At 48.3% G+C, this 25,973-nt stretch overlaps 2 protein-coding genes across 7 annotated transcripts; one reads left to right on the top strand and one right to left on the bottom strand.

Annotated features, from left to right (window-relative positions):
- Positions 1-447: 447 nt before the first annotated feature.
- ntn1b (netrin 1b) lies at positions 448-18,443 on the bottom strand. Of its 2 annotated transcripts, XM_058050025.1 has the most exons (8): positions 18,099-18,443; positions 17,714-17,879; positions 16,587-17,627; positions 9,505-9,693; positions 8,732-8,881; positions 8,541-8,594; positions 6,083-6,157; positions 448-2,578 (listed from the first exon to the last, which is right to left on the bottom strand). In XM_058050025.1, exons 3-8 carry the CDS (start codon positions 17,599-17,601, stop codon positions 2,259-2,261), a joined length of 1,803 nt encoding a protein of 600 aa, XP_057906008.1. In that variant the 5' UTR covers positions 17,602-17,627; positions 17,714-17,879; positions 18,099-18,443; the 3' UTR covers positions 448-2,258. The 2 variants fall into 2 exon arrangements, with proteins under 2 accessions (XP_057906008.1, XP_057906009.1); XM_058050026.1 differs by lacking the exon at positions 18,099-18,443 and having other exon boundaries at positions 17,714-17,998.
- Positions 17,835-25,548, top strand: LOC131103605 (phosphoinositide 3-kinase regulatory subunit 5-like). 5 transcript variants are annotated; one of them, XM_058050007.1, is made up of 19 exons: positions 17,835-17,983; positions 19,315-19,466; positions 19,532-19,634; positions 20,292-20,392; positions 20,459-20,527; positions 20,639-20,777; positions 20,847-20,916; positions 20,987-21,164; positions 21,235-21,403; positions 22,283-22,351; positions 22,419-23,068; positions 23,135-23,257; positions 23,551-23,682; positions 23,935-24,028; positions 24,114-24,190; positions 24,267-24,360; positions 24,737-24,819; positions 24,904-25,022; positions 25,105-25,401. In XM_058050007.1, exons 3-19 carry the CDS (start codon positions 19,532-19,534, stop codon positions 25,250-25,252), a joined length of 2,418 nt encoding a protein of 805 aa, XP_057905990.1. In that variant the 5' UTR covers positions 17,835-17,983; positions 19,315-19,466; the 3' UTR covers positions 25,253-25,401. The 5 variants fall into 5 exon arrangements, 4 of the variants coding, with proteins under 4 accessions (XP_057905990.1, XP_057905991.1, XP_057905992.1 ...); XM_058050008.1 differs by lacking the exon at positions 17,835-17,983 and adding an exon at positions 18,144-18,425 and having other exon boundaries at positions 25,257-25,548; XM_058050006.1 differs by lacking the exon at positions 17,835-17,983 and adding an exon at positions 18,147-18,425.
- The last annotated feature ends 425 nt before the right edge of the window (positions 25,549-25,973 follow it).

Here is a 25,973-nt window from a genome sequence, read left to right as displayed (position 1 = left end):
GCCGGTATTTGGGAATACCGTGGGAATGCTGCTTTGAGGTGAGGACGGTAGCCATGTATGCATGTGTACATTCATCACAGTGGGTTAGCGATAGTAACTATGGTAACCGTGTCAGTGGTTTAAAAAGAATTCTGGCAACATCTCCAGATAAAAGACATTTGGGGAAAAGTGTTTGTACCACAGGACATTAGTAGTATATTAGGGACACTTTCAGAAAAAATATATCAAAAACATTTCAAGAATAGTCGGAAATTTACGAGAATAAATTTACAAGAAAGAAAAAGTCATATGTTTACGAGGACATAAGTCCTAACATTATGAGAATAAAGTTGCCGATTTAGGAGAATAAAGTTGTCAATTTATGAGAATAAAGTCCTAACATTTTGAGAATAAAGTTGTCGATTTAGGAGAATAAAGTCCTAACATTATGAGAATAAAGTTGTCGATTTAGGAGAATAAAGTCCTAACATTATGAGAATAAAGTTGTCGATTTAGGAGAATAAAGTCCTAACATTATGAGAATAAAGTTGTCGATTTAGGAGAATAAAGTCCTAACATTATGAGAATAAAGTTGTCAATTTATGAGAATAAAGTCCTAACATTATGAGAATAAAGTCCTAACATTATCAGAATAAAGTTGTCGATTTAGGAGAATAAAGTTGTCAACTTATGAGAATAAAGTCCTAACATTATGAGAATAAAGTCCTAACATTATGAGAATAAAGTTGTCGATTTAGGAGAATAAACTTGTCAATTTATGAGAATAAAGTCCTAACATTATGAGAATAAAGTCCTAACATTATGAGAATAAAGTTGTCGATTTAGGAGAATAAAGTTGTCAATTTATGAGAATAAAGTCCTAACATTATGAGAATAAAGTCGTAAATTAAAAAGGAAAAAAGTCGTATTACAACAATTGCCTAACTTTACATTGCAGGCATTGCCTGAGACAGCTATGGGGGGGGGGGGGGGGACTTATGTAACCTTTGGCCAACTGTTTTTTCTCCTAAAATTCCACCTTTATTCCAGTAAATGTATGACTTTATTCTGGAAGTCCAATGTTTTTGAATGTGGCCCTAATAATCTGTGCTAGCTTGGTAGCAGCGTGCTCGGGCGCCAGAAGGGCAAACCGCGGGAGCGCCAACTGAAAATAGAAGTTTACTTTACAGCAGCTCAATGTGTGTTCCCGTCCATCGTTCTGGAAGGGAATGTTAGGAAAGGAAGAAAGTGGACCAAAAAGAGCACAAATCCGGACGTGAACGTAAATAAGTCAGTTACTTGTTGGCGACTTAGTAAAAGCGATGGTTGAAGTCATGAAAAAAAAAGAAGTATTATCTGTACAAGTGGCATCGTTGTTAATATCTATTTAGCATGAGATGGCGCGTCTAGCATACGTACTTCCTGTTTGCGTATGAACATATCTCATACGTTCTATCATCGCTAGCTAGTCATGGTAAGTGCGGGGTGTCTACTCATCTGTTCTACATGGAGTCCACGCTACGACTCGGCCTAGCTAGCGTCTACGTTGGCATGGAGTGAACTTGACATTGCAGAGGTCACGCTGTCGGCCAAGGTCGTGCGTCTGCGGTGGTTTTCCGAGGTAGCACTCGCACACGAGACCACAGTTCGGAACACTTGGACCATTTCTCTCGAGCGTGGCGGCTTAAAAAGGGAAGAATGGATCAATGTTACGTTGAGGAAATTCCCTAAAAGGCCGAAGAGGGATACAGCGGAACCTGTTTATCCGGATGTCCGTCCAATTGGCTGACAGCATTCTGGGAAAACTAACCATTGGTGGCATATTTCTTGGCACTTAATAATAAAGTAACCTTGATCGAGTGTAGAATTAGTACAGCTTCGACCTGGACTGGCCTGGACTGGCCTGGACTGGCCTGGACTGGCCTGGACTGGACTAGCGAGTGACCCCGGGAAGGCCTGATTGGACACGGGACAGGACGTAAGCAGGTTCCGCTGTATGGAGTACAAAGCAGTCGCATGGCGGTGGGATGTTCCGCATGCGACTCCTCACGGACATTGGGTGCAAACTCTGCAATTCCAAAGAGACAAACAGAAACAGAATGACCATAAAACGGGATCATAAAACTTCCCAAACTTCCCAAAAACACAAAGAAATGTCGTCCCAACTCCGAGCAACAGCAGTCCTCCCTCCTACGCTTCACCTTTCTAGGAATGATGTTCCAGTTTTGTCCCGGCCGTCCCATCGGAGAGTGGCCTCCACTTCCCCGTTCTCCCGCTCTCTAGCACTTCCCCCTCTTGTCGCGCTGCTGGAACTTCCTGAGGCGGCGCCCCCACAGGTCCTTCCAGGGGATGAGCAGGCTCCCCTTGTCTGCCACCACTCCGCTCTGCCCGGGGGAGTCGTCGTCTGAGCCCATGAGCAAGTACTTCCTGCCCGGTTTGATCTTGGGGCATTTGCAGGCCACGTCCTTGGCGCGCGCCCACAGCAGCTGGTCCCCGCGCCGGATGCGCTGCTCCCCTTGTTTGTACACCGATATGATGTTGACGGTGAACTTCCACCACTCGCCCGCCTTGTCCCCCTTCAGCACGTGCACCTGAACGGCTGAGAAGACACCAGAGAAGAAGTTCAAGAGGCAGGCTTTCATTACGGACCTGGTCCAGGTGAACCCCAGACCCCCTAAGTCACACAGCAGCACCCCCATCCATGGTGCCACCACACAGGGTGGACATGCCCGTCTACAACGTCTACTTCAGCTTCTCAGGAAGTGGCATTGCTCACTTCCTGAATCAGTCACAGCGTCAATCAGTGGCGACAGGAAGTGACACCTGGCCAAGGCGGAGTTAATCAAGCTGTGGTTTTCCTTCACCAACTGGGATGCAATCGGACTGATGGCGGGGCGACGTCACAGCGCCAATCAACAGACGACACATTTCTTCACCTTGAAACACCCCAACATTTCTGGCGCCAATCAGGCCTTTCCAATATGGCGGCGTGATTGACATTTACGTATTTATCACGCCATCGTTCCGGATCCATGTGCTGATGGTTTGATCCACAATACGTGTCTAGTTTACTACTGCAGTAGTACTGTGCCCTGTACACTTAAAAGTACTTAGTGTACAGGTGATCCTCCACTAATAATCGCCATTGAAAAAATATTCAGTATAATTTCATCAGCAATATTTCTGTAGTTAAAGCATAGAAAACATGTTTACAACCATTAATACTTTACTAGAGCCCTCCAGACATGGAATAACACCCCTATAGTCATCTTTATACATGTATTACCCCCAAAAAGTAAGAAAAATGCCGTGTAACAGCGCATGGAATCCATGACCCTTCTGGCAGTCATTAGCATTCAATAATCATCTTTAACTCGTTCGCTACCAAACATATATTTATACGTTTTTATACAACCCCAATACTCGGCCTATTTATATATATTTAATGTTTTTACTGTCATTTTGTGCTGCTGCTTGCGACTTAATGAAGTAGAATCATGGAAGCCAAATTCATCTGTTGGTGATGAACTTAGTCTTTTTACCAGTTCAGGTAGAACATCAACATGGTGGCTTTTTGGGAGTCCATGACCGTCCTAGATTCAACTGCAGGGGTGTGTGTGTGTGTGTGTGTGTGTGTGTGCATGTGTGTGTGTGTGTGTGTGTGTGTGCGTGTGCGTGTGTGTGTACTAAATGCACACAATATCAGAAGAAAGAAGGTTTGTTGGTCCGAGTGGAGTGAGCTCTCACAGTCCTGCCATTCAATGGCAGCCCTCTCCTTCATCCAGACACATAAAGGGTGGCTATGGGGTGGGGGTGGCTTTGGGGGGGGGGGGCACTATTTGTCTTCCCAGCCACAGAATAAGTTCCAGGAGAATCGGAATATGTTCCGACCTCATGAGCTATCCGGGTTCTGCTCCCAGAGCTCCATCCAAATTCCCAGCGTGAGAATCCAGCGGAGACAGCGCCCTCTTCTCTGCAGCATCCAGGCCCCCACGCTCTCCTCCTCTTGGCGGCCCCCGCCCCCCCTCAAGTATATCCTCACTTTGTATGGAAACACACACCAATCCCCACACGTCCAGCCACTCGCTTCTCGGCTAAATAGCCGGCAGGGAAAGACGCTCACTCGGCTCAGGTCAAAGAGTGGGTCACCAGACCGTCACAGTGGGTGGGACACCGTGGGGACGGGGGGGGGCAGGTTTGGTGATAAGTGTGAGATAGCGTGGTGCTCACACAGCGGCTGCCAAGTTAGACTACCTCACAGCCAAACCTCCCCCTTCCCTGGGCGGCTCCCCTTCCCTGGGCGGCTCCCCTTCCCTGCTCCGCTTCCCTGGGCGGCTCCCCTTCCCTGCTCCGCTTCCCTGCTCCCCTTCCCTGGGCGGCTCCCCTTCCCTGCTCCGCTTCCCTGGGCGGCTCCCCTTCCCTGCTCCCCTTCCCTGGGTGGCTCCCCTTCCCTGCTCCCCTTCCCTGCTCCGCTTCCCTGGGTGGCTCCCCTTCCCTGCTCCCCTTCCCTGCTCCCCTTCCCTGCTCCCCTTCCCTGGGCGGCTCCCCTTCCCTGCTCCCCTTCCCTGGGCGGCTCCCCTTCCCTGCTCCGCTTCCCTGGGCGGCTCCCCTTCCCCGGGCGGCACGCGGCGGCCTGCCACAGCACGCCATCCACAGGCCGGGACTAATGAAATTAGCGCTCGCTTCATTACAGCATGGGGCCCACGTCCCGTCCGGTTATCAGCTGAGCCCCACCAGGGACCCGCCCCCGTCCAGGGGGGGTTCCATGCCTTTGACCAGGATCCCGGAGCGTCAGTAAACACACCAGGCTTTGATTCATTGTTCTCCCGGTGGCACCAGGAGGGAGGGAACGTGTGTGCGGAGGAGGGTGTCGCCCCAGAAAATAATCCCTTTGTGTCGGCCGTCTCCGTAGCGACGGCGCTGATGAAAAACAAAAATCGAACAAACAAAACATATTTCTTTCTCGCCGAGGTGGCGAACCGTCAGCGTCTGGCTAATTTACCACCTGTTTGAGCCCCCAGGAATGCTGGGTGTTTAAACAGGGGGCCCCTTCCCGTGACCCCTGGGGGGCCGCGTCACACAGGAGAAGAAGAGCAATAAAAGCAGGACGCGACGGGCCTGACAAATGAATTACAGCCCGGCACAGGGAATGCATGCCGGGCACGGATGGACGCCGTCGTCTGCTCCCGGAATGTTCCGAGGAACGCAGCAGGAACCATCCGACTTGCTCCGGTCTTTACAGACCTGGGTACCCGCCTTTACGGTCCTGATGGCTACTTGTCAATCTTCCTCTCATAATGTGATATTATTCCTATGATATTTCCAAAATATGACTTTTCCCAAACCTAATTTTCCAAAAACCTTATTTTGTTGTGTTTTGTTCCTCTTAATATTCGGACATTAAGAAATAATATTTGACCTTGAATGTTCCTGCCTTGAGGATTTGCCCCCGCCAGTCAACCAGCTTGTGGAAAAGGAGGTGCATTTCCAAAGTCCTTCCTATGTGGTAACCATGGCAACCAAGTCATTGCGTGCTCCAAATTCCAACCAGAACATCTCCAGAAGGCAGTGGGAGAAACATCTACTAGATGGTGTGTATCTCCTCACCTCCTTTCCCAAAATGCCCAATCCTTCATCCGGGGTTCCTTCCCGTCCAGTCATCAGATCAGGGAAATATTACGCAACAGTGCGGAATGACTGTCAGCCAACTGGTGGAGGATGGCCGTCCTGCACGCTGCTTCTTTATTCAACATCTGGGAAAAATTGGGAATCCGACAAATCATTCTGACGGATTTGGATGGACCCCGGAATTGGGGGCAGAACCTCTTCGGATGCCTCCGTGTGTTTGGACGCCATCCAACTTTTCATACGCGGAGCATATTCCAGTCAGGATGATAAATGTTGATTTTGTTCAGCGTTGACGGGGGGAGGGGCGTGGGGGGGGCGTGGGGGGGGGGCAGCCTGGGATATAAAGTGGTCCTCATAAGGTGATGAATACCAGAACACACACACAATTCCATCACATGAATATGGCTGCTTGGGTGGGGATGCTTCCTGAGGAATTGAGACGTTACACCCCCCCCCCATCCCCCCCCCCACTCACCGTAGTCTTTTTTACAGTACTTCTTCATGGTGATCTTCATCTTCCCTTTGGAAGCTTTACAGTGGGAGTCACAATCTGGGAATGAAAGAAAGATGCTTTTCATATTTCAAGATTATAACATAACGATATAACGATATATCGATATATCGATATATCGATATATCGATATAACGATATAACGTTCGTTCTATTCGTCTATTAATACAGGACTTTATTCTCTAAATATTTGGACCATTTGCACCCAGTCTGGTACCCAGTGAAGGCCCAGTCTGGTACCCAGTGAGGCCCAGTCTGGTACCCAGTGAGGCCCAGTCTGGTACCCCATTTGGTCCCACTGTGACATATTCCACCTGTCATTAGCCCCCCCCCCGGATGTGTAGCCTGCTCACTTGTTTCCTAGCAGCACGGTGTGAGGTAGGAAGCCTTAGCATCATTAGCATCATTAGCATCATTAGCATCATTAGCATCATTTCATCGGCATGAAGAAAAGAGGAGGACAATCCGAGTGTCCCAGGGGGAAGTCGGTTTAAGTCAGCGGTTTAAGTGGCCTTGGCTTTAAAGATGGCTGCCGCCCCCCCCCCCCCGTCAGCACGCCAGGTCGCGGGTGAAGGGAGCGGAGGTCAAAGTTCAAATTGAAATCATTTGTTCCGTCCGCTTTCCACTGGCTGACACAAATTGGAAGCAGATCGCCGACTTGTGTTGCCCCAACTGGGCTCTCTTTTTCTTGGGGGGGGTGGGAAAGCTGGGCCGGCAGATTCAAACAGAAAGGAGGGTGCAGCGAAGGGGGGGGGGGGGGGGGGGGCTTTCAGCTGGCCTGAATATGGACAAACTTCATTACTCCTTCCAGCTCTCCGTCCAGTCGTCCCCTTTCTTCTCTTTATGCTGGCTGTGAATGAGGTTGCCACGGTAATGACGGGGGACCAAAAAAACGCCTGTGCCCCCCCCCCCCCCCCAAGAGAAAAAGTGGTTTGGTTTTCGGAATGGGGATGGAATCTAGAGAAAGCATTTTTTCTAGCCAGAATTTGAAAATAGTACATGAATTTGATGTTCGATTTCCATGTGAATGCAGGAGCGCTCCATCCGCAGCGGCGCCCCGGCGCCCTTCATCACACCCCCCCTTTGATAGCCGACACCGACGTTGCGCCCCCTCAGAGCAATCGCGAGCCATTACACCCGCAGCCCTCATTAAGGTCCAATCTCCCGCTGAGAGGACAAACGCCCCCATTGTGTCTCGGCAGCAGCGCCACGCTCATTCCGCGGGTGGCGGGGGGACCACACGGCGCCTAATTTGGAGGGAGGTGTCCCGACTTCAGCTTGGCTGGAGTGGGGCCGGTCTGCACTGACTCCGCCCGTCCGATATGACAGTGGGGCTAATTGGGAAGACGGCCCAAACGAGGAGGTAATCGGCCATGAAAGGACTAAATAGCGGCGTGGCGCACCGTCTCATGACGGGACGCCAACATGGAGGCCCTTGGATCCAGCAGGACTTCCCTGCCAGCGCAGTACAAAGTGCAGCAAATGAGGCGTGTCATCAGATTAGGGCTGGACCCCCGGGGAGGCCGCCACGGGACTAACCCGTAGTACGGCCCCAGGGGGCGTTAACATCAATGTTGAAACGTATGCAAACATGACGGAACATCGATGGAACATCGTGGAGCAGCTCGGGCAGCAAGGACCAACGAAACAATGGCTGCAGCGTTTTTGCTACTTAAAGAGAATCTGATGAAATGAAAAGCAAGTCAGTCCCGACTAGGCTGCTGCTTAAATGGGCTGCAGATGAAATTAAAATGACGCCATTTGCAATATTTCTAATCAATTAGAAATGAATTATTATCAAAGTTCCCATTTCTAAAGTTCTACTTTGTAAAGAACAAAGTCAAGTCAATCATTCCGACCTTTGCTTTTGATTTAGCTTTGACATCATGGCTGACCTGTGACATCATCAGATGCTTCATGAGATTAGAACTCACGACCTGCAGTTCTCTACCCAAACACTAGGGGGCAGTGTTAACCTGAACTGTTGCTGACTAGCTGCTTAGTTCCCTGTGTGGGAATCCTGACCGATGGCAACTGATTGTTGCCATGGAGGAGAACCATCACAATTAGAGGGAGAACATCTGATGAATAAATGATGATCTATATTCATTGATCTCATCTATGAGATGTTTTCATTGACGTTCATGATGCTATTGTCAGATAAAACATAAATATTCATAAAGTGTCTGTCATCGGTTGTTTTTAACAGACTTGATCAGATGCACCTTCTGCCGAGTGGTCCCTCGTTTATCACTGTTCATCCTTTTAGCGCTGAGACTGTAAATCCATTCTTGGCGTCTGAGTCCAGACAGACCAACACAGGACCACAACAGTCCACGTGTCTTAGAAAGCACTTGGACTTCGTTTGAAGGCCTGGCAGGGACACAGATATCCAGGAGCCGATACCTGATTGGTTACTGACCTGATGTCTCGTCATAGCTGCTGTAAGTTGCTGTCGGGGATGCCACGGGAATCTCTGAGGTGAAGACAGAAGGGGGACATTGTCATTCCAAGAATAGTAGCCATGTGTTTTGGAACTTAGCCCGTCTGTGTGATGCATGTTCCTTGGGATCCTAGGTGTCAAACGGAAAGGACTGCTGTACTTGGACTTACTGATGCAGGGGGCGATGGGGGAGCGACTCTGCTGGTAGCCCTTGGCACATCGGTTACAGGTGATCCCGGCCACGCCATCCTTGCAAGGACATTGGCCCGTCGTCTGGTTGCACGTCTTCCCTGCCGCCCCCACAGGATGGCAGTCGCACGCTGGAGACGACATTAGCCGCGGTTAGCAAGTCCACGTGGTAAAAGCTTTCAAACGGCTAGTCTCCACGTTCCGTACGTCAACAGCAACGTTAGCGTTCAAAGCTGGTGACACATCCTTCCCGGTACTCTTGGCCGGCGTTCCCTGCCGTACATCACAGACCAGGAAAAACCGCATTTTACTCAGTCAGCCTTCATTTGGGTCAAAGCTAACAGCTAACAAAGCTAACTCCTTCCTTCTACTGGTGTGGAGCTAAGCAGGTACGTCCGCCTGACTTCTGGCTTCTCACTTGGTCTTCACATGGACCTTCTCATGCCAAACCTTCTGGCTAGCACCATCTCAATAATGCTTCCTGTTAGCCGTTGAGTGGAGTTCAAAGTCTCTTAGAGCGCTTAGCGACACGCTAAACCTATGAAAGCAACTACAATAGGACGTCTTTATTATTATTATTATTGGCATTTATATGTGGCGGCCTGCCACAAATAAAGTTTTCTGCTTCTTATTTTGCTAAGATCATCTTAGTTTTACCATCTTTCTCCCAACAAGAAGGTTTTTGGACGGTGGGCTTTGGGGGGCCGATCCGACGTTGTTGACATGGATGTCCTCCTCATCCATCCTGGTTTACCTTTGCAAGCTCTGCGGTGTGAGATGGACTTGGTGACGTCCCGGTAGAATCCCTCCTTGCAGTAGTGGCAGTGGCGGCCCGCCGTGTTGTGACGGCAGTTCAGACACACCCCCCCGCTTCTGCGGCCGGACAGCTTGTACAGCTCCATGTTGAAGCGGCAGCGCCGGGCGTGGAGGTTGCAGTGGCACGCTAGACGCAGGAGACAGGGACACGGAGAGTCAACAGTCCGGCTTGTTTTTGGAAACACGGCATGGGCTGCTCAAATGGAATCATGGAATCATGGAATAATGCAACAATGGAATCATGCGATAATGGAATCCTGCACTCATCTCCCTCTGGCTGGGCCACCTGCTGGTCACGTTTGGTACAACGTCCCCATCAGTGGAGGATCCTGGCTGCTGATGACCCCCCCCCCCCCCCCCACATCTGCTCCCCAATCATCCCGGCTCGCTATCACGGACCACCTCACTCACACCTGCCAGGAGGGACTCCGGTCTGCAGGTGGGCGGGGTTCATTCACACATCGCTCTCTCCATGGGGGCCATCTCTCTCACACACACACACAACATGCACACACACACACACACACACACACACACAGCTGTCACAGGCTTATCTCCCCCTGGTCCCCCACCCAGGGCCGATCCAACACAAACCTTTTAAAGAATTCACACCTCCTTTCTTATCCCAGATGTTATCTCCACTTAAGGCAAGTGTGAGAAGAACCTGCATGGAATGCTCCTAACTTTCCAGCTCATGGTGGTATTCCATGTTCATCTTCACAATATAAAGTACACAAAGGTGGTTTTACGTCCTGATTGACATCGCTATTTTACACAATTCCCACCAAGTGAGGAGCAGGCTAAACCAATGTGTGATGAATGATGAATTCTTAATAAACATTATCTCCAAAGCTGTCCCCAGGCCCTTCTAGTGGGCGCTGGGTTAACTCACACACACACACACACACACACACACACACAAACACACACACACAACAATAGTTGTCCAGTAGCATCAAGAGCGTGAATGGCGATAAGCCCGCTTTAGAGACCCCTGACGCCCCCCAGAGCACGTCACATGACTGTCTAAATATACATGCCCCTCCAGGGTACGGGTAGCCCCCTCTCCTTGGTTCCGACATCGACACGCTAGGAAAGGACCTCACTTCCTTTGGTCATTCAGTCATGAATAATGTATCCAATGATAAAATGATCATAATGTAAATATAATAACCCTGGTACCAATCAGTATTCAAATAATAGTACACAGCCATAAAGTACAAACCAGCCCATAAAACGTATTTCAGGTGCTGGATGGATGGTGGAAGTACTCGGCTGTCTCCGTTAGGATCCCTGACCAGGTAACCAATACAACGGTTGCCAGGGCGATGCGGTGTGGGTGTTTCGAGGGGGGGGGGGCATGCCATTTCAGTCTATTTCTGCTCAAGGGCCATCTATGGGCCTTCCACGAGGAGCCACTCAGGGTGGGCGTACGTATTGGATCCCACATTACGGTGGGGGCGGCTTTTCCGTCTTCTTCTTGGCTCCATCCAGGGATGAGAAGGTTTGTAGGAAGAAGGAAAGTCAAACTTGGGTACTTGATGATCTGGGATGACTTTGATGACTAAGGATGGAGGAAGGTTCCTCACGCAAGATGACCTTTGACTTCTTTCCTTTTCTAATTTAAAAAGGAATGTTTGGATTTCATGATCCGGAATGCTGAATCCCAAATGTGTGGTACTAGACCACTAGGACTACTTTGGCAGGTCTGTGTGGTCTGATGTTGTCATCTGGATGTGACAAGGACTCAAGTTCTCTTCATCCACGACAGCACTGTCAGCATGTTTGATGGACATGGCCTTTCCTTCATGGATGTGCCGACACCCCAAGACTCCAACATGAGACCTGGTCATACAGGGCCCACTTGCCCAGGGTCTGGTCTCCGTGCTCAGTCTGAGATAATTCTTTTCCCAGGGGTAGCTGGAGGTGGGAAGCAGACACCCCCTGCGTTATCGTGACTCGCCATCCTGAGAAACCGGGTCCCAGGTGTCTGTGTAAATAAACCACAATGCTGCAGACAACCAAAAGGCTTGCCTGGGTTTACGTCAGCGGTGAAGGTTTTCCTGAAGGAAACCGTGTGAGGTTCTGCATGTCAGATAGAGACACTCGGTGTCGTGAAGGTGAAGCTGGTGGGTTCCATGGTTGGACCATCTGCTGCTTGCTAGCTGAGGGGACTGCTAGCTGGCAGGTGACTCTGGCAGACACCTCCAGCTCTTCCAGACTTCCAGACAGGGATTAAAGCGTGTAGTTCATCACGCTCTTTGCCGGGCGTTGAGTCCGTTATTAGTGGAGTTGACTCTGTTACATAGATATAAGTGTTACATAGATGTAAGCGTTACATAGATATAAGTGTTACATAGATATAAGCGTTACATAGATATAAGCGTTACATAGATATAAGTGTTACATAGATATAAGCGTTACATAGATATAAGCGTTACATAGATATAAGCGTTACATAGATATAAGTGTTACATAGATATAAGTGTTATGTAAATATAAGTGTTACATAGATATAAGCGTTACATAGATATAAGTGTTACATAGATATAAGCGTTACGTAAATATAAGTGTTACATAGATATAAGCGTTATGTGAATATAAGTGTTACATAGATATAAGCGTTATGTGAATATAAGTGTTACATAGATATAAGTGTTACATAGATATAAGTGTTACATAAATATAAGCGTTATGTAAATATAAGTGTTTCATAGATATAAGCGTTATGTAAATATAAGTGTTACATAGATATAAGCGTTACATAGATATAAGTGTTACATAGATATAAGCGTTATGTAAATATAAGTGTTACATAGATATAAGCGTTATGTAAATATAAGTGTTACATAGATATAAGCGTTATGTAGATATAAGTGTTACATAGATATAAGCGTTATGTAAATATAAGTGTTACATAGATATAAGCGTTATGTAAATATAAGTGTTACATAGATATAAGCGTTATGTAAATATAAGTGTTACATAGATATAAGCGTTACGTAAATATAAGTGTTACATAGATATAAGCGTTATGTAAATATAAGTGTTACATAGATATAAGTGTTATGTAAATATAAGTGTTACATAGATATAAGCGTTATGTAAATATAAGTGTTACATAGATATAAGTGTTATGTAAATATAAGTGTTACATAGATATAAGTGTTATGTAAATATAAGTGTTACATAGATATAAGCGTTATGTAAATATAAGTGTTACATAGATATAAGCGTTATGTAAATATAAGTGTTACATAGATATAAGCGTTATGTAAATATAAGTGTTACATAGATATAAGCGTTATGTAAATATAAGTGTTACATAGATATAAGCGTTATGTAAATATAAGTGTTACATAGATATAAGCGTTATGTAAATATAAGTGTTACATAGATATAAGTGTTACATAAATATAAGTGTTACATAGATATAAGCGTTATGTAAATATAAGTGTTACATAGATATAAGCGTTATGTAAATATAAGTGTTACATAGATATAAGCGTTATGTAAATATAAGTGTTACATAGATATAAGCGTTATGTAAATATAAGTGTTACATAGATATAAGCGTTATGTAAATATAAGTGTTACATAGATATAAGCGTTATGTAAATATAAGTGTTACATAGATATAAGCGTTATGTAAATATAAGTGTTTCAACGAGGGTTCTTGTCTTTGAGTCATGGATAAAATGTTCCAGTAGTCCAGTTGAAGCTTTTCTGTATCCCTCACTCCACTTTTTCCCTCAATAAAAGGATTCCTCGATGTACAACAATTCTACCTCTCTATTTCTGGATTGCGGGCCACGCTGGGCCCCCCCCCCATACGCCATGAAAGAGTTCAACATACTCACTCACAGTGCAACAAAACGACAACACAACACATCCACAGCAAGTTAACACATCACAATCTACGAGTATGTGGGGAAACACAACACCTAACTTCAACTGTTCTTTCTAAGCGCCCGCAAGGCATGCTGGGCAGTGTAGCGGCAACAACAATGTGATCTATGAAGGTCAAGGACGTGGAGAGGATGTTGCTCCTTGCCTCCATGATGCCAGTTAATGGTGGCACAGCAGTCCCACACGCTTTTATTCCAGCTTTATTCCGACCATAACACATCGGCAGCAGAGCTGGGTTCCAACACGGAGTATCTCCAACCTTCACTTCGCCCACGCAACACTTCCTCCTTCTCCACCAATCACGGGAGATGCATTTGAAACGCTTAGGATTGATTAGAAAGCGATAAAGAAAGAAATAAAGACCTTGATGAAGAAAGTGCTATGCAGCAGAGATTTGGCCAACAGCGACTATTCCTGGGTTAATCCAAGCTGCTCCATGCAGGCCAAACATAAAGATGAGTGAACTAAAGCAAAGGAAGGCAAACATCTGCTTGACTTTGAGAGGTCCTCCAGTGATGATGAAGGTCATCGATGGCCGCGTTCCCACTCCCCGACCTAACACCCCCCCCCCCCCCCCCCCCCCCACATTGTTTGACTTTTCTCCTGCAGGACCCCTGAGCTGCAGTCAAGCTTGGACGTGTTCTAGACCTGTTCTAGATGACTGGGGTTCATCAGTCCATCTAACTGCCACTCTGCTTCTGATGGGATTTTACCGGGGGTGTGACTTTCCACCCTGTCGGGGGGCCAAGTCGTGTTCAACCACCACAGGTTTTATGTTTGCTTTCACCTGGAATCCATCTTTCCTCCATGAACGTATTCTCATTTTCCTTTCGCTACATGGACCTCTACTCTCCCATCGTGGTTATTACATCCAATTTGCTGCTTTTGGGTCTGATGCCGACTATTTATAGCGCACATCTGGATGCTGTAACGTTGGAAGCCAAGAGGGAAACAACCGTTGTACTCGTTATGGCCATCCAAACAAACAAACCACAACAATGCAACACATGCCTTTGTTTTCATCACCGAGCTTCATCTGATGATCTTCTCCATGTGGTTACTACAGGCCTCCAGTGATGTTCAGTTCTTACATGAAATGGAGCACCAGTGGGTGACGCCGCCCTGCTGGCTGCCGCTCAGTGGCGAGCCAGAAGAAGAGGAGAGAATGAAGAACCTTCTCTCAACATCTGACATCAAGCTCTGCTCCAATCACATGGACGCACCGGGTCCGACCTGCTGACCCATAGGGACCACATCAGCATGGCGGCGGTCCCGACGGTGGGTGGCGTGGACAAAGACGGGCAGAGAGACGGCAACCATGGACAAGCCCTCTGTGGTCTCAGAGCAACTTAGGGAATGTGGACTGGTTCCGAGTAGTGTGGCGTCTTGACTCAGCCACGACTTAGCCACGACTCAGCCACGACTCAGCCACGACTTAGCCACGACTTAGATACGACTTAGCCACGACTTAGCCATGACTCAGCCACAACTTAACCACGACAGCCACGACTTAGCCACGACTTAGCCACTACTCAGCCACAACTGAGCCACGACTTAGCCATGACTCAGCCACGACTCAGCCACGACTGAGCCACGACTCAGCAACGACTTAGCCACTACTCAGCCACGACTTAGTCACGGCTTAGATACGACTTAGCCATGACTCAGCCACGACTTAGTCACGGCTTAGATACGACTTAGCCATGACTCAGCCACGACTTAGCCACGACTCAACCACGACTCAGCCACTTTCCGTCCAGTGTTAGAAGCAGTGCTAGCCCAGTGAAGGCGTCAGACCCGCCTCCTTATTATTTCCTCATTGGAATCGAACACAAGCTCAGTGTGGCTTTTGTGTGTTTTTGTGCGAGGACAGGGCTCCCCCATGCAGAACAAGAGGTGACGGTGAAAAGGGGCCTCCCACACGCAGCGGGACGGATGCCACGAGTGACATGCTTTTTGTTTTGCTGAAATAGGCTCACATGCCGCCTTCGCTCGGGGCCAAAGGCGGAGGCCAAGGGGAAGGACTCCTTCCAACCACGCCATTGTCACAACTTGTTACTTTTCCAGCTCGGCTTCACGGGGCTCAGGGGGCATGACTTGTTGTCACAGCCCCCGCCAAAGCCGCCCCCGTGCTCCGCTTGAAAAAATAAACACCACAGCTTTACATCCATTTGCCCTGAAATCTTCAATCGGGATTGCCATGACCCCCCACCGCGTCCCCTTCCCGAGCGGTCCCTGGCCTCAAAGCGGCGGTCCATGTCAGCAGAACCGTCTTCATCGTGCGTCCCGTCTGCAACCGCGACACGGCCTGAACCGCGTCCCTGCAGCTGCGGCGTTTCCCGTCCTCTGCAGCCGACGGAAGCGCCTCAAAGCCGCATTACGTCTTATTTGAAACCACTTCCTCCTCTTTCTCCTCCTTTCCTTTTTTGTGGATGATAATCAGACGTCAACTGAGGCGTCAAATGATTCAGTTCACTAAATGGTAGGGAAATATTATTACCAATCGTTTATATCACTTTAGCTAACATTGCTAATCCCTGCATTTGTTTTTTATTTAGATACCTAAATAAAGCTTTATTTTGTTCTTTATTTTCATGGAAATGTATCTGGGGGCTGACGGGGGGGTGAAGGCCCAGCAACATCCCAACTCTCATAAAATACAGAAGTCATCCAAAGCTAGAAACACCATAAAGACACGTCCTTGTTCAACTGCCTTGTGGTACAACTACAACTACTGCAAAATATCAAATATATAAGGATGGCCCTGCCGGGGACCGGGGACCAGGGGCCGGGGACCGGGCTAACTGAGGGGGTGTTGCTGTCTTTTTACTGTCTGGTGTTTACTGTGGCATGTGTGCTTTTGGTTTTGGTTTTGGTTTTGGAGTGTTTGCCCCTGGCGGCCATCATAAAATGTCCTAGGATGAAAAATATTCAATAGTCAAAATACGTGTTAAATTGTACGTTTAAATCGTTTAAAGCAAGCCTTCCAACCAAGGTTTACTAGAACTAACGAAGTTATAAAGAAACGAATACCCATCCAGCAGCGGGCCGTGTATTCCCGTGTTGGATCAACGGTTCGTACGGTTGAGGCGGGACGGCTGACGGGCTTACCGACGCACTCGTTGGCCTCCCTGGCCGTGGCGCGCTGCCAGGGCCGGTCGTAGTGGAAAGGTTTGCACCGGTCGCACTCGGGTCCGGCCGTGTTGTGCTTGCACTCGCAGACCAGATGACCTTCCCTGTCCTTGACGCACTTGGACGCGTGGCCGTTGCACTTGCACCGCCCCCCCACCTGCAGGTCCGACACGGCGTAGTAGTAGGAGTCCCGGGCCAGCTCCGAGTCGTCCTCGTTCTCGTCCCCGAAGGTGTGCAGCCGGCTGAAGATCACCTTGACGTCGGTGGCCGTCACCCAGTCCTGGAGCACCGGGGAGTTGTCGAAGTCGTGCGCGGAGGGTCTTCCGTCCAGGGTGCTGAAGGCGATCAGGCCGCCGGTCAGAGGGCGCATGTCCGTGTGGGAGTCGGTGCACACGGCCTCCTGCTCGTTCTGCTTGGTGATGGCCGCCTTGTTCTGCCGGTTGTACATCTTCTTGCACTGGGTGGAGTAGAACTGGAAGGGCACCCAGGACTTCCCGTAGTCCATGGACTTGTAAATGGCCATGGATTCGGGTCTGGGGGAGCAGAACTGCAGGCTCACGTAGGTGACCTCGAACTTCTTCCCCAGCGACAGGGTGAGGGTGACGTTCTGGGGGAACTGCGCGTAATTCTCCGACTGCCAGCAGGTGAGGTTGTGCGGGTTGTTCAGGTCCGTCAGGTACGCGGCCGGATGAGACTTCTTCGGGTCTCCCGCGTCGCACGTGTGACAGTCCCGCGTCCGGTCCTCGCCCTTCTCCGCCACCACGCAGTACCTGGTCGCCGGGGAGCCGCAGGTGCTGGAGACGCGCACGTCCTTGCCGAAGGCCGAGTTCACGAAGTCCGGGATGCACCTCCGGGGGTTGCCGTTCTCGTCGTAGCACGGGTCCGGGGGGGAGGACTGGGCGGCGAACATGCTCAGCCCGTAGCCGCCAAAGACCCCCCGGCTCAGGGCGGAAAGTGTCACCGAGGTGAGCCAGAGCGCCAAAATCCTTCCCATGGTGGTCCGTCCCGCGGTGGCTTCTCCTGGCAGGGGACAAGAGGCGGGATGGGGGTCGGAACGGTCAAATATCACTTATGACGACCCCGTTTCACACTTCGGGTATTCTTACCGAATAACTTCGATTAGAACTGCTCTGCCCCGAAACGGTGGATCATCACCTTTCCGGTTTTCCTCCCCCGACAAAAAACAAGGCGGTGAGTCTTTCTGTCTGTTTGTGTCCACACTCTGTCACACCTCTGCCCACCCACGGCTCCGTCTGCCCCATTCCCTCCGTGCTGTGCGAGGGAGAAGACAAAAGGGGGTCCACTCACTCCTCCGCAGAGGAGCGGAGAGGAGAGAAGAGGAGAAGAGAGGAGAGGACTCCCGGCGAGTCACTGAGGTGGGGAGCAGTGACATCTTGTGGTAGAAGTAGGATATTACACTACCAGTAATGCAGGGACACATGAGCCACATTTGATTTTGAATCCACGGGGTTTGCAATGATTTTTAATTACCGTAAGTCTTGAAGTATCCAAATTATTCCAGTGGTTCAGAAGTGAAAGACTGTGCTTTTAGCGATGGCTGCGTTATTACGGTTGTAACTGCCTCTCAATCAGTGTATGCCGTCAGTTTGAAGTTCCTACCTATAAGTGCATATAAGTTAATGAAGCGGAACAAAGATTCTGTAACATCGTCGTTTCCACACGTGCACGTCTGGTCATTACACCCATTGAAAATAAGCTCCGTTGTTTTAGACTATTTACAGCTGAAAAGCTAACAGGTGCTAAAAGTTAAAGATCATCTCTATAACTCCCTCCTAAGGCATGTGTGCAGCCATTACGGTACAGTATATGTGTTTTGTATTATTTCCCTTTCAGTCTTTTAGTCTCTTAGTTTACAGTTTGCTGTACCAGCTAATGTTAATCTTGAGTGTTGTGAATGTGATGGTTGTTTGTTGATGGAAATGTATGTAATGTGGCAAGTTTATTTGCACTACAGTAAAGAAAAGGGATCAATGATAAGAATTTGTAGACATAATGTTGTATATTTGTGTATTATGTGACCAGTAATTTATTGTATTTTGTATCTGTTCGAACCCCTTTTAGTTCCCATGTTGGTTGTGCAATAAATCCATCAGTAAAACTCAAGAACTAGTTGCTGTCTGATCGGAGTTACAACGATAATCGTTTGATTATGGTGGGGGTCTATATACGGAACAGCAAAATGTTCCCTTTAACTTAATCCAAAATGACTAAAATGACGCACACCTACTCTGTCGGCGTGGAGGCAAACAGGTGACCAACCGGTATGGTCCACGTGACCTCCTAATGACGTATTAGAAACAGCCGCGCTGATGGAGGCCACAAGTTGTCGTCAAGGCGCCGCTTCGAGTGCAGGAAATCAGGAAATGGAACTACAAAATAAGAGTCTAAACAGTAAATACGGAGGAAAAAGGAAGTACCTGTGTGAAAGTAGTTGCCACGGTAACATTTATGAATAATTAATACAATTATATAATATATATAATTATTGCTATTTTTAATTATTTAAAATTAATTATTAATTATTAATGTTTTTATAATTGTTTAAATTGATTAATTATCTATAATATGTTTGTTATATCTACGTCTACGTCACACGCTAAGCTAAGTTAGCATTTGCTGTGTTGTTAATGAGTAGGAATGGCAGAAAGATGTCAAATAGGAAGTTGTCATTTCCGTTTTCTTTTAGGGAAGCCAACGGTCAGCTGCTCTTTTCTTGAATGGCCAAGCTGAAGTTGCGGCTTATCTCCTCGGCCGGGCCACTGCTTCCGGCTGCGAGTCACTGCTGTGTGGAAGTGGACGGCTGCGTGGCGTACACCCGCCATTTGGGGCTCGTTTCAGGTCAGGTTTTTATTATTTGCTGGTGAGAGTCAACAGAAGTAGACTCTGTTTGGATGCTCCTGCAGATGATGGAGCTCAACACGTGCACGGAAGACCGCATCCAGCACGTCCTGCAACGCTGCCTGTGTGACATTGGATTCAACACTCCTGACAAGCAACTGTGGAACGGTAGGGAGATCCTGCTCTCCAGGAAATGGACAAAACATTCCAGCTTGGGGAATGGCTGAAGCCTTGCATCTTTAGATGCATCTTCAGAATCAAAGTCTGGCATAGTCATCAGATAATAATAATAACTGACAGTGTGGAATTAGTTAATCACATGTAATTAATTGTATCCTAACGCAACCAAGCCAAAATGTAGTGCACAATTTTATTGCAGCCCACACAGAAGGCAAAACAAATAATTGTTCCTGTATTTTATTTTTACATTTGTAAATTATTTTATAATAGACTTTTAATGAGTCGTGTAGAACCTCAGTTAAGGTCACAAATCCGTTCAGGAAGGTCAGACTCAAACGGAAACGTACACTAACCCAGTCACTGTCAACCGCTGGGTCGTGACCCAAAGGTGGGCGGGGCAACTGTTTTCATTGGTTGGCATGTCTGTGCCCAGGCCAAACATATCTCATGTAATCTCCTGATGTCACCACATATTGTACTCAAACCAAGGCAAATGTACAATGTAAACCAAAAAGAACGTGTTTACGGTGGCGTACGCTAACCAAGGTTCCAGGGTGCATGCATAAGGAGGGCGGACAGAAACGGTAAACATGTTTAGCGTCTGCCATGAGAAGCAAAGAGGAATTAGCGTGTTGTGTCTGATAGCCGGCCTGTGCATGAACCGCTGGTGTTTGGAGGAACTGGTGATGAGAGATTCCCACAACTTCCTCTTCCTCCTGCAGACCATTCTGAAGAAAACAAAGGAGGTGAAAACTTTTCCATATTGCTCGGCACAAACGAGGAAAGCCTGTCTCAGTTGGGTCTCTTTGCAGGTGCTGCTGCATTGTCGCTATGAACTTCTGGTCCCGCTTACGCTTCTCTTCTCATCGGCTCTTCTGAAGGTGAGGGACCTCAGGATTGGCCGTGAAAGTCCTCTGGGCTCACTGGTGACCCTGATGAAATGAATAAACAATGATATGAATGAAGGAACAAACGTCTCCTTTGTCTTCCAGACTCCTTACCTGGCCCCCGACTGTGATGTTCTGCAGGAAGCCTACCTGCTCTTCCATCACTTCCTGTCCTGGCCAGATCCTTACTGTACGGCGTGTTCCCAGCTGCTGGAAACCATCCATAATGAGCTCCGGGCACCAGGTCGCTATGTCAACATGATGATGGCGTGTGGAGAAAGAATGGAAAAGAAAGGATCTGCTTTTGTTTTAGGTATAACGTTCCAAAGACTGGTGAAGACAGAAAACGGTATTCCCGGTGAGAAGCGACGCTCTCAAACTGTGTAAGCTGAGCTGCCGTTTTGACGTGAATATCGGCCGTACCTTTCAAATGAATAGATGGTGTCTTTGTAGGACGGTGCTTTTAGTGAGCCCGGATGAAGATATTCCTCCTGAGGTCCAGTCGGTCTCCAAGCAGCTGAGCGTGAGCCGGCAGTCCGACACAGACATCACCATCACGCTCATCCTGCACAGCTTCCAGGCCTCCCTGGGCGCCGCCATCGACCTGCAGAGGCTCTACCACGCCCTGCAGGTACAGCATGCCATCCCTGGCCTAACAATGCCCTCACAGGACTTTTATTCCTAAAGCCGACTTCCTGCAGGCAAAGCAGCCCGAGGAGCTGGAGCAGCTGCTGGAGACGGTGACTCGCTGCATGGACGCAGCGGCCTCCACGGAAGATCTCAGCACTGCCAGACAGAGTCTGCTACAAAGTATGGCCCACCTCAGACAAGAACTTCTTCCCACAGCTGGAGACCACTGCTTGGACGGAGGTAAGTGGATGCTGTACTGTGGAGGAAATGATGCCAATCATAGATGGTGGATGATATCGTAGATGGTGGATGATATCATAGATGGTGGACATCATTGGGGGTGATATCATAGATGGTGGACGTCATTGGGGGGTGATATCATAGATGGTGGGTGATATCATAGATGGTGGACGTCATTGGGGGTGATATCATAGATGGTGGATGTCATTGGGGGTGATATCATAGATGGTGGATGTCATTGGGGGTGATATCATAGATGGTGGATGTCATTGGGGGTGATATCATAGATGGTGGATGTCATTGGGGGGTGATATCATAGATGGTGGATGTCATTGGGGGGTGATATCATAGATGGTGGATGATATCATAGATGGTGGATGATATCATAGATGGTGGACGTCATTGGGGGGTGATATCATAGATGGTGGGTGATATCATAGATGGTGGATGATATCATAGATGGTGGACGTCATTGGGGGGTGATATCATAGATGGTGGGTGATATCATAGATGGTGGGTGATATCATAGATGGTGGACGTCATTGGGGGGTGATATCATAGATGGTGGGTGATATCATAGATGGTGGATGATATCATAGATGGTGGATGATATCATAGATGGTGGACGTCATTGGGAGACGATGACTTCCAGTCACGGTTTCCATTTGGAGAAGATGCTAACGTTTGGAATGAAGATACGTTAGCAACACAGCAGGACTCCCAGGACGAGAGCGTCATATGTTTATGTTTATGTTTATGTCATATGTTTATGTTTATGTTTCCGTGGATGTCCTGCTTCCGACCCAAACTGTTTCATTGAATGAAAAATGTCTTGGCAGTCCAACCTTACGTGAACATGAGCATCTGGTCTCTCGCTAGGCTTTGCTGAGACCTTCACGCTGCCCTTTCCCAAATGCCACACCAGCTACTTCGAAAACGACAACTTTGGTGATGAATTCTCTTCCAGCTCCGCCCAAACAGTATTTGGGATTTAACAGTGCTCTTCCCATTCCAGATTTTCTCAGGGATATTCTCACAGGAGAATATGACCTGGACCTACCGGGACCCCCACCAGACGAGGATGAAAGCCATGTGGGGGACGAAGTCCTAGACCGAAACAAAACGGCACATTTGGACTTTGAAAACCTCCGCCTCTCCCCCAGCCAGGCTTTGTCCTCCGACCGCTGTCACACCGAGGACACGAAGGAAGGACAAGCGTGTCCGTCAAAGCCTCGGAAAAAGCCCAAGAAGAAGTCCAAAAGCCTCATCGGCATTGAGCACTTCTTCTTTTTCAAGAATCCACGCCACGTTGGGATGCAGCTGAAACAGGCTCAGACCAGTCAGAACCATCTTCTCAGCAGGAAAGATCCGCTCTCGCCCCAGAAACATCTCTGCATCCGCAGGAGACCCATCCTGAGCAGCAGCGACACGGATGCATCCCAGGTTCCTACCCTGGTGCGGGTGCTGGTCTTCGGTCGGGATCGGGAGGCGGGACGACTGGCCAGGGCGTACAGCAACCTGCAGCAGAAAGAGGCCAAATGCCCCACGCTCACCCGGGTGTGCAAGCTGCGGTTCTACTTTATTCCCACCAAAAGGAAATTCGCAGGAAAGCCGAGAGGAAAACACGCCTCCACTGAAAGCGGACCTTCAAGTCAAGTTGGCGTGGTGAGAGCTGCCCTTTCCTTGGACGCTTGGGAATGGTTCTGATTCCTGGTTACTTCCTGTTGGCAGCGTGATGGTATTTCCCAAGAGGACAGCACCACTGATTTGGCCCAGATGTTGGGAATGATGGATCCCTGGTATGATCGCAGCGTCCACAGTCTGCTCAGTCTGTCCTCTGATGTCCTTTGTCAGGTAAACACGGCGACACCATCCACACACTCCGTGCTCGGTCCGAGTCCGGCGTAGTTACGGGTTAGCTACAGTTAGCTTAGCTTGTGGTAAACGTGGAATGTTGGATATTTCTTCATCATGCGACGTTAACGTGGAGACAGGATTAGGAGTAAAAAAGCTTTGACGCATGTTCGAAATAAGCTAGGCCATTCCAGTCCTATTTGTGCTGGGCCCGATGCCAGTGGACTGTAACTCTATTTGTGTCATACAAGGCTTTCCAAAAGTGAGTATTGTTTGTACTTCCTGCGGTGCAGCCGGCATACAAGGAAGGAAGTGTTGCAGAGAGCGGTGGCAAAGTGGAGCATCTTCCCCTGCTGGCCGACTTGCTGCTTTACTACTGCAGACACGCAGAACAGCCGGTTCTGGTGCAGCTCTACCGGGCCGAGGTGAGGGGGGCACGGGATCATGGGGACCACATATCACACACATGTGGTTCACATGGAAATCATCTTTGTTCCGGTGCATACGTAGCATGTTCATGTAGCATGTAGCATGTTCATGTAGCCTGGAGGTAATATTCCGTGTGGCAGTGAAGGGGTTGTTTTTTGGAAAATGGCTTCTTCAAGAAAATATCCAAGTGTTTTTCTTCTCCATTTAGTACGTCTGTGTGCTCATCTCGCCTGGTTTCCATTGCTTAGTTGACCCTGGCCGGTGGAGAGAAGAGAAGTCAAGTGTTCATTCACTCCTTGGAACTCGGACACGCGGCGGCGACCAGAGCCGTCAAGGCCATGGGTGATTGACACGATGACAGACGGCGGCCGACGAGCACATCCGCGTGCTAACGTGCTAACGTGCTAACGTCTGACTCTTGTTGCAGGGGCTGCAGGCAAGAGGTTCGGCATCGACCAAGAGGGCCTGGCCGTTCCGTTAACCCTTCGTGTGGCCTATAATAAGGTATTGAACCTGCTTCCATGGCTGCAGGGTTTTCAATACCGACTGTTTTCAAACCCGCCCCCGTACGCCATGACAGGTGGCCAGCAGTGGGAGGAGCAAGTGGACGCAGGCGGAGATGATCTGCACATCCATCAATATTCATAAAGCCTCCGGGAAAGCTGAGCATTTAGGTATACTTTTTGTAGTACATTCATGATCCAGTATACGTATACGTACATTAGTGTAGTATATTGGCTTACTTGGTATTTTACAAGAAAAGGTTAGGATTCTGGTCATTCAGGGGTGTCCAAAGTGTGGCCCGAGAGCCAAGAACACAATCCTAATAATTAGCCATTTTAAAATATATTTCAATTATTTATCATTTTATTTTTGCCTTTTTCAAAATAAGCCATACCAGACATAAAAAGATAATATGGATAAATTATATGGATAATATTGACTCACACATCAGCGCTGGGAGCGTTCCTTGTTGTTCTTCTACAGCCCGTTGTCGGTGCTACTTTCCGGGGGGGGGGGCTAATGTCTCATCATTGATTGACTATCCAGGGTCAAGAGGTGACAGCTTTTGGCTGTCGGTGACTGAGGTGGTGAAGAAGGCGTGTCCCAAGTCCAAGAAGAGTAGCAGCCAGGTGAAGGCATCCTTGGAAAGCCACCTCACACGTGGTGCTCACCTGGTGCTGACGCTTCCCTTTGCCCGTGCTTCTCCCTGGCAGGACTTCTCCATCACGGAGGTGAAGGTCAACAGAGTGGAGGTGAGCAGCGGGAAGGATTGGCCAACCTTTGCCGTGTGTCTGGACCAAGACCAGAGGACGTTCCTGCAGAGTGTGACGAGGTAGAGTGGAGGAGGAGGAGGAGGTGCTTCCTCAGGCGTTTCCGTCACGCTGTCGTCCATCCAGTGTGTCGCGTGTCCGCAGGCTGGAAGTGTCTTTATGCTGCAAGCCGGGCGGCGGTTCAGACTGGAAATCCTACAAGCCGTCACCGGGTCAAGTCCGGCCTCTGCACCCGTCTTACTGCTCTCTGCTTTGCCTCCCCATCATCTCCTTTTCTGCCTCGTATCCCTGACCAGGCCAGGAGGAGACGCCACTGCATCAACAGGGTTGGGGAACTTCATCAATCTTCATGTCTCCCAGATAACATGGAGAAGAAGTACAGCCAGGATGGAAGTTTCAGCACGCTTGCTCATGCATGAAGGATGAAATAATAAATGATTGGACACCCTTTCTTCTTAACAGGCACCCATAAACATAGAGATATTAAACATAATGTATTAGTAAAGACCATATTTATTTTCCCCAAATGCCATTTTGGTTCACACAATAACATTATTTTGCAATAAAATGGAATTTTTACATTTATTATTGTTTACATTTTATTATTATTGAAGCACTTCAGCACAAAGCAAGACGTGTACTTTCATATTTTAATATGGACACACAGTCATTGTACACGGTTATATGGATCCTTATGGATGGGTGGGTGGATGGATGGATGGACGGATGGATGGATGGTTCCCACGGTGCCATCATGAGCTCTAACCTTTTATCTGTACTTAAACATATTCATATTCAGTTTATTTTGTTTATTGGCAGTAACAGCATATAATACAATACAATAATAATATATAATATAATATAATACAGCATGTTTTTAACTAAGTTCAAACATTTAAAAAAGTATTGTTTTAATCCTTGTTACTTTCCAAACAATAAAGTTGTTTGAGTTTCCCGCCTTGTGTAGTGTACTGACGCACCCAGGTCCCCAGGGGGCGCTGCTGTCCTCCAAT

The sequence above is a fragment of the Doryrhamphus excisus genome, chromosome 15, assembly GCF_030265055.1.
Source record: "Doryrhamphus excisus isolate RoL2022-K1 chromosome 15, RoL_Dexc_1.0, whole genome shotgun sequence".
NCBI lineage: Eukaryota > Metazoa > Chordata > Actinopteri > Syngnathiformes > Syngnathidae > Doryrhamphus > Doryrhamphus excisus.
Note: the sequence above shows the minus strand (reverse complement) of the source record. Positions and strands in the feature narration are given on the sequence as shown.

Excerpts from the sequence above, each read along its gene's own strand:
- ntn1b (XM_058050025.1), bottom strand. The coding sequence starts at position 17,601 with ATGGGAAGGATTTTGGCGCTCTGGCTCACCTCGGTGACACTTTCCGCC. Across the intron at positions 9,694-16,586 it reads GGAGGCCAACGAGTGCGTCG|CGTGCCACTGCAACCTCCAC; the intron begins GTAAGCCCGTCA and ends TCCTGCGTCTAG. Across the intron at positions 6,158-8,540 it reads CAGCTATGACGAGACATCAG|ATTGTGACTCCCACTGTAAA; the intron begins GTCAGTAACCAA and ends TTTCATTCCCAG.
- LOC131103605 (XM_058050007.1), top strand. The coding sequence starts at position 19,532 with ATGATGGAGCTCAACACGTGCACGGAAGACCGCATCCAGCACGTCCTG. Across the intron at positions 23,069-23,134 it reads CTTCAAGTCAAGTTGGCGTG|CGTGATGGTATTTCCCAAGA; the intron begins GTGAGAGCTGCC and ends TCCTGTTGGCAG. Across the intron at positions 23,258-23,550 it reads CCTCTGATGTCCTTTGTCAG|CCGGCATACAAGGAAGGAAG; the intron begins GTAAACACGGCG and ends CCTGCGGTGCAG.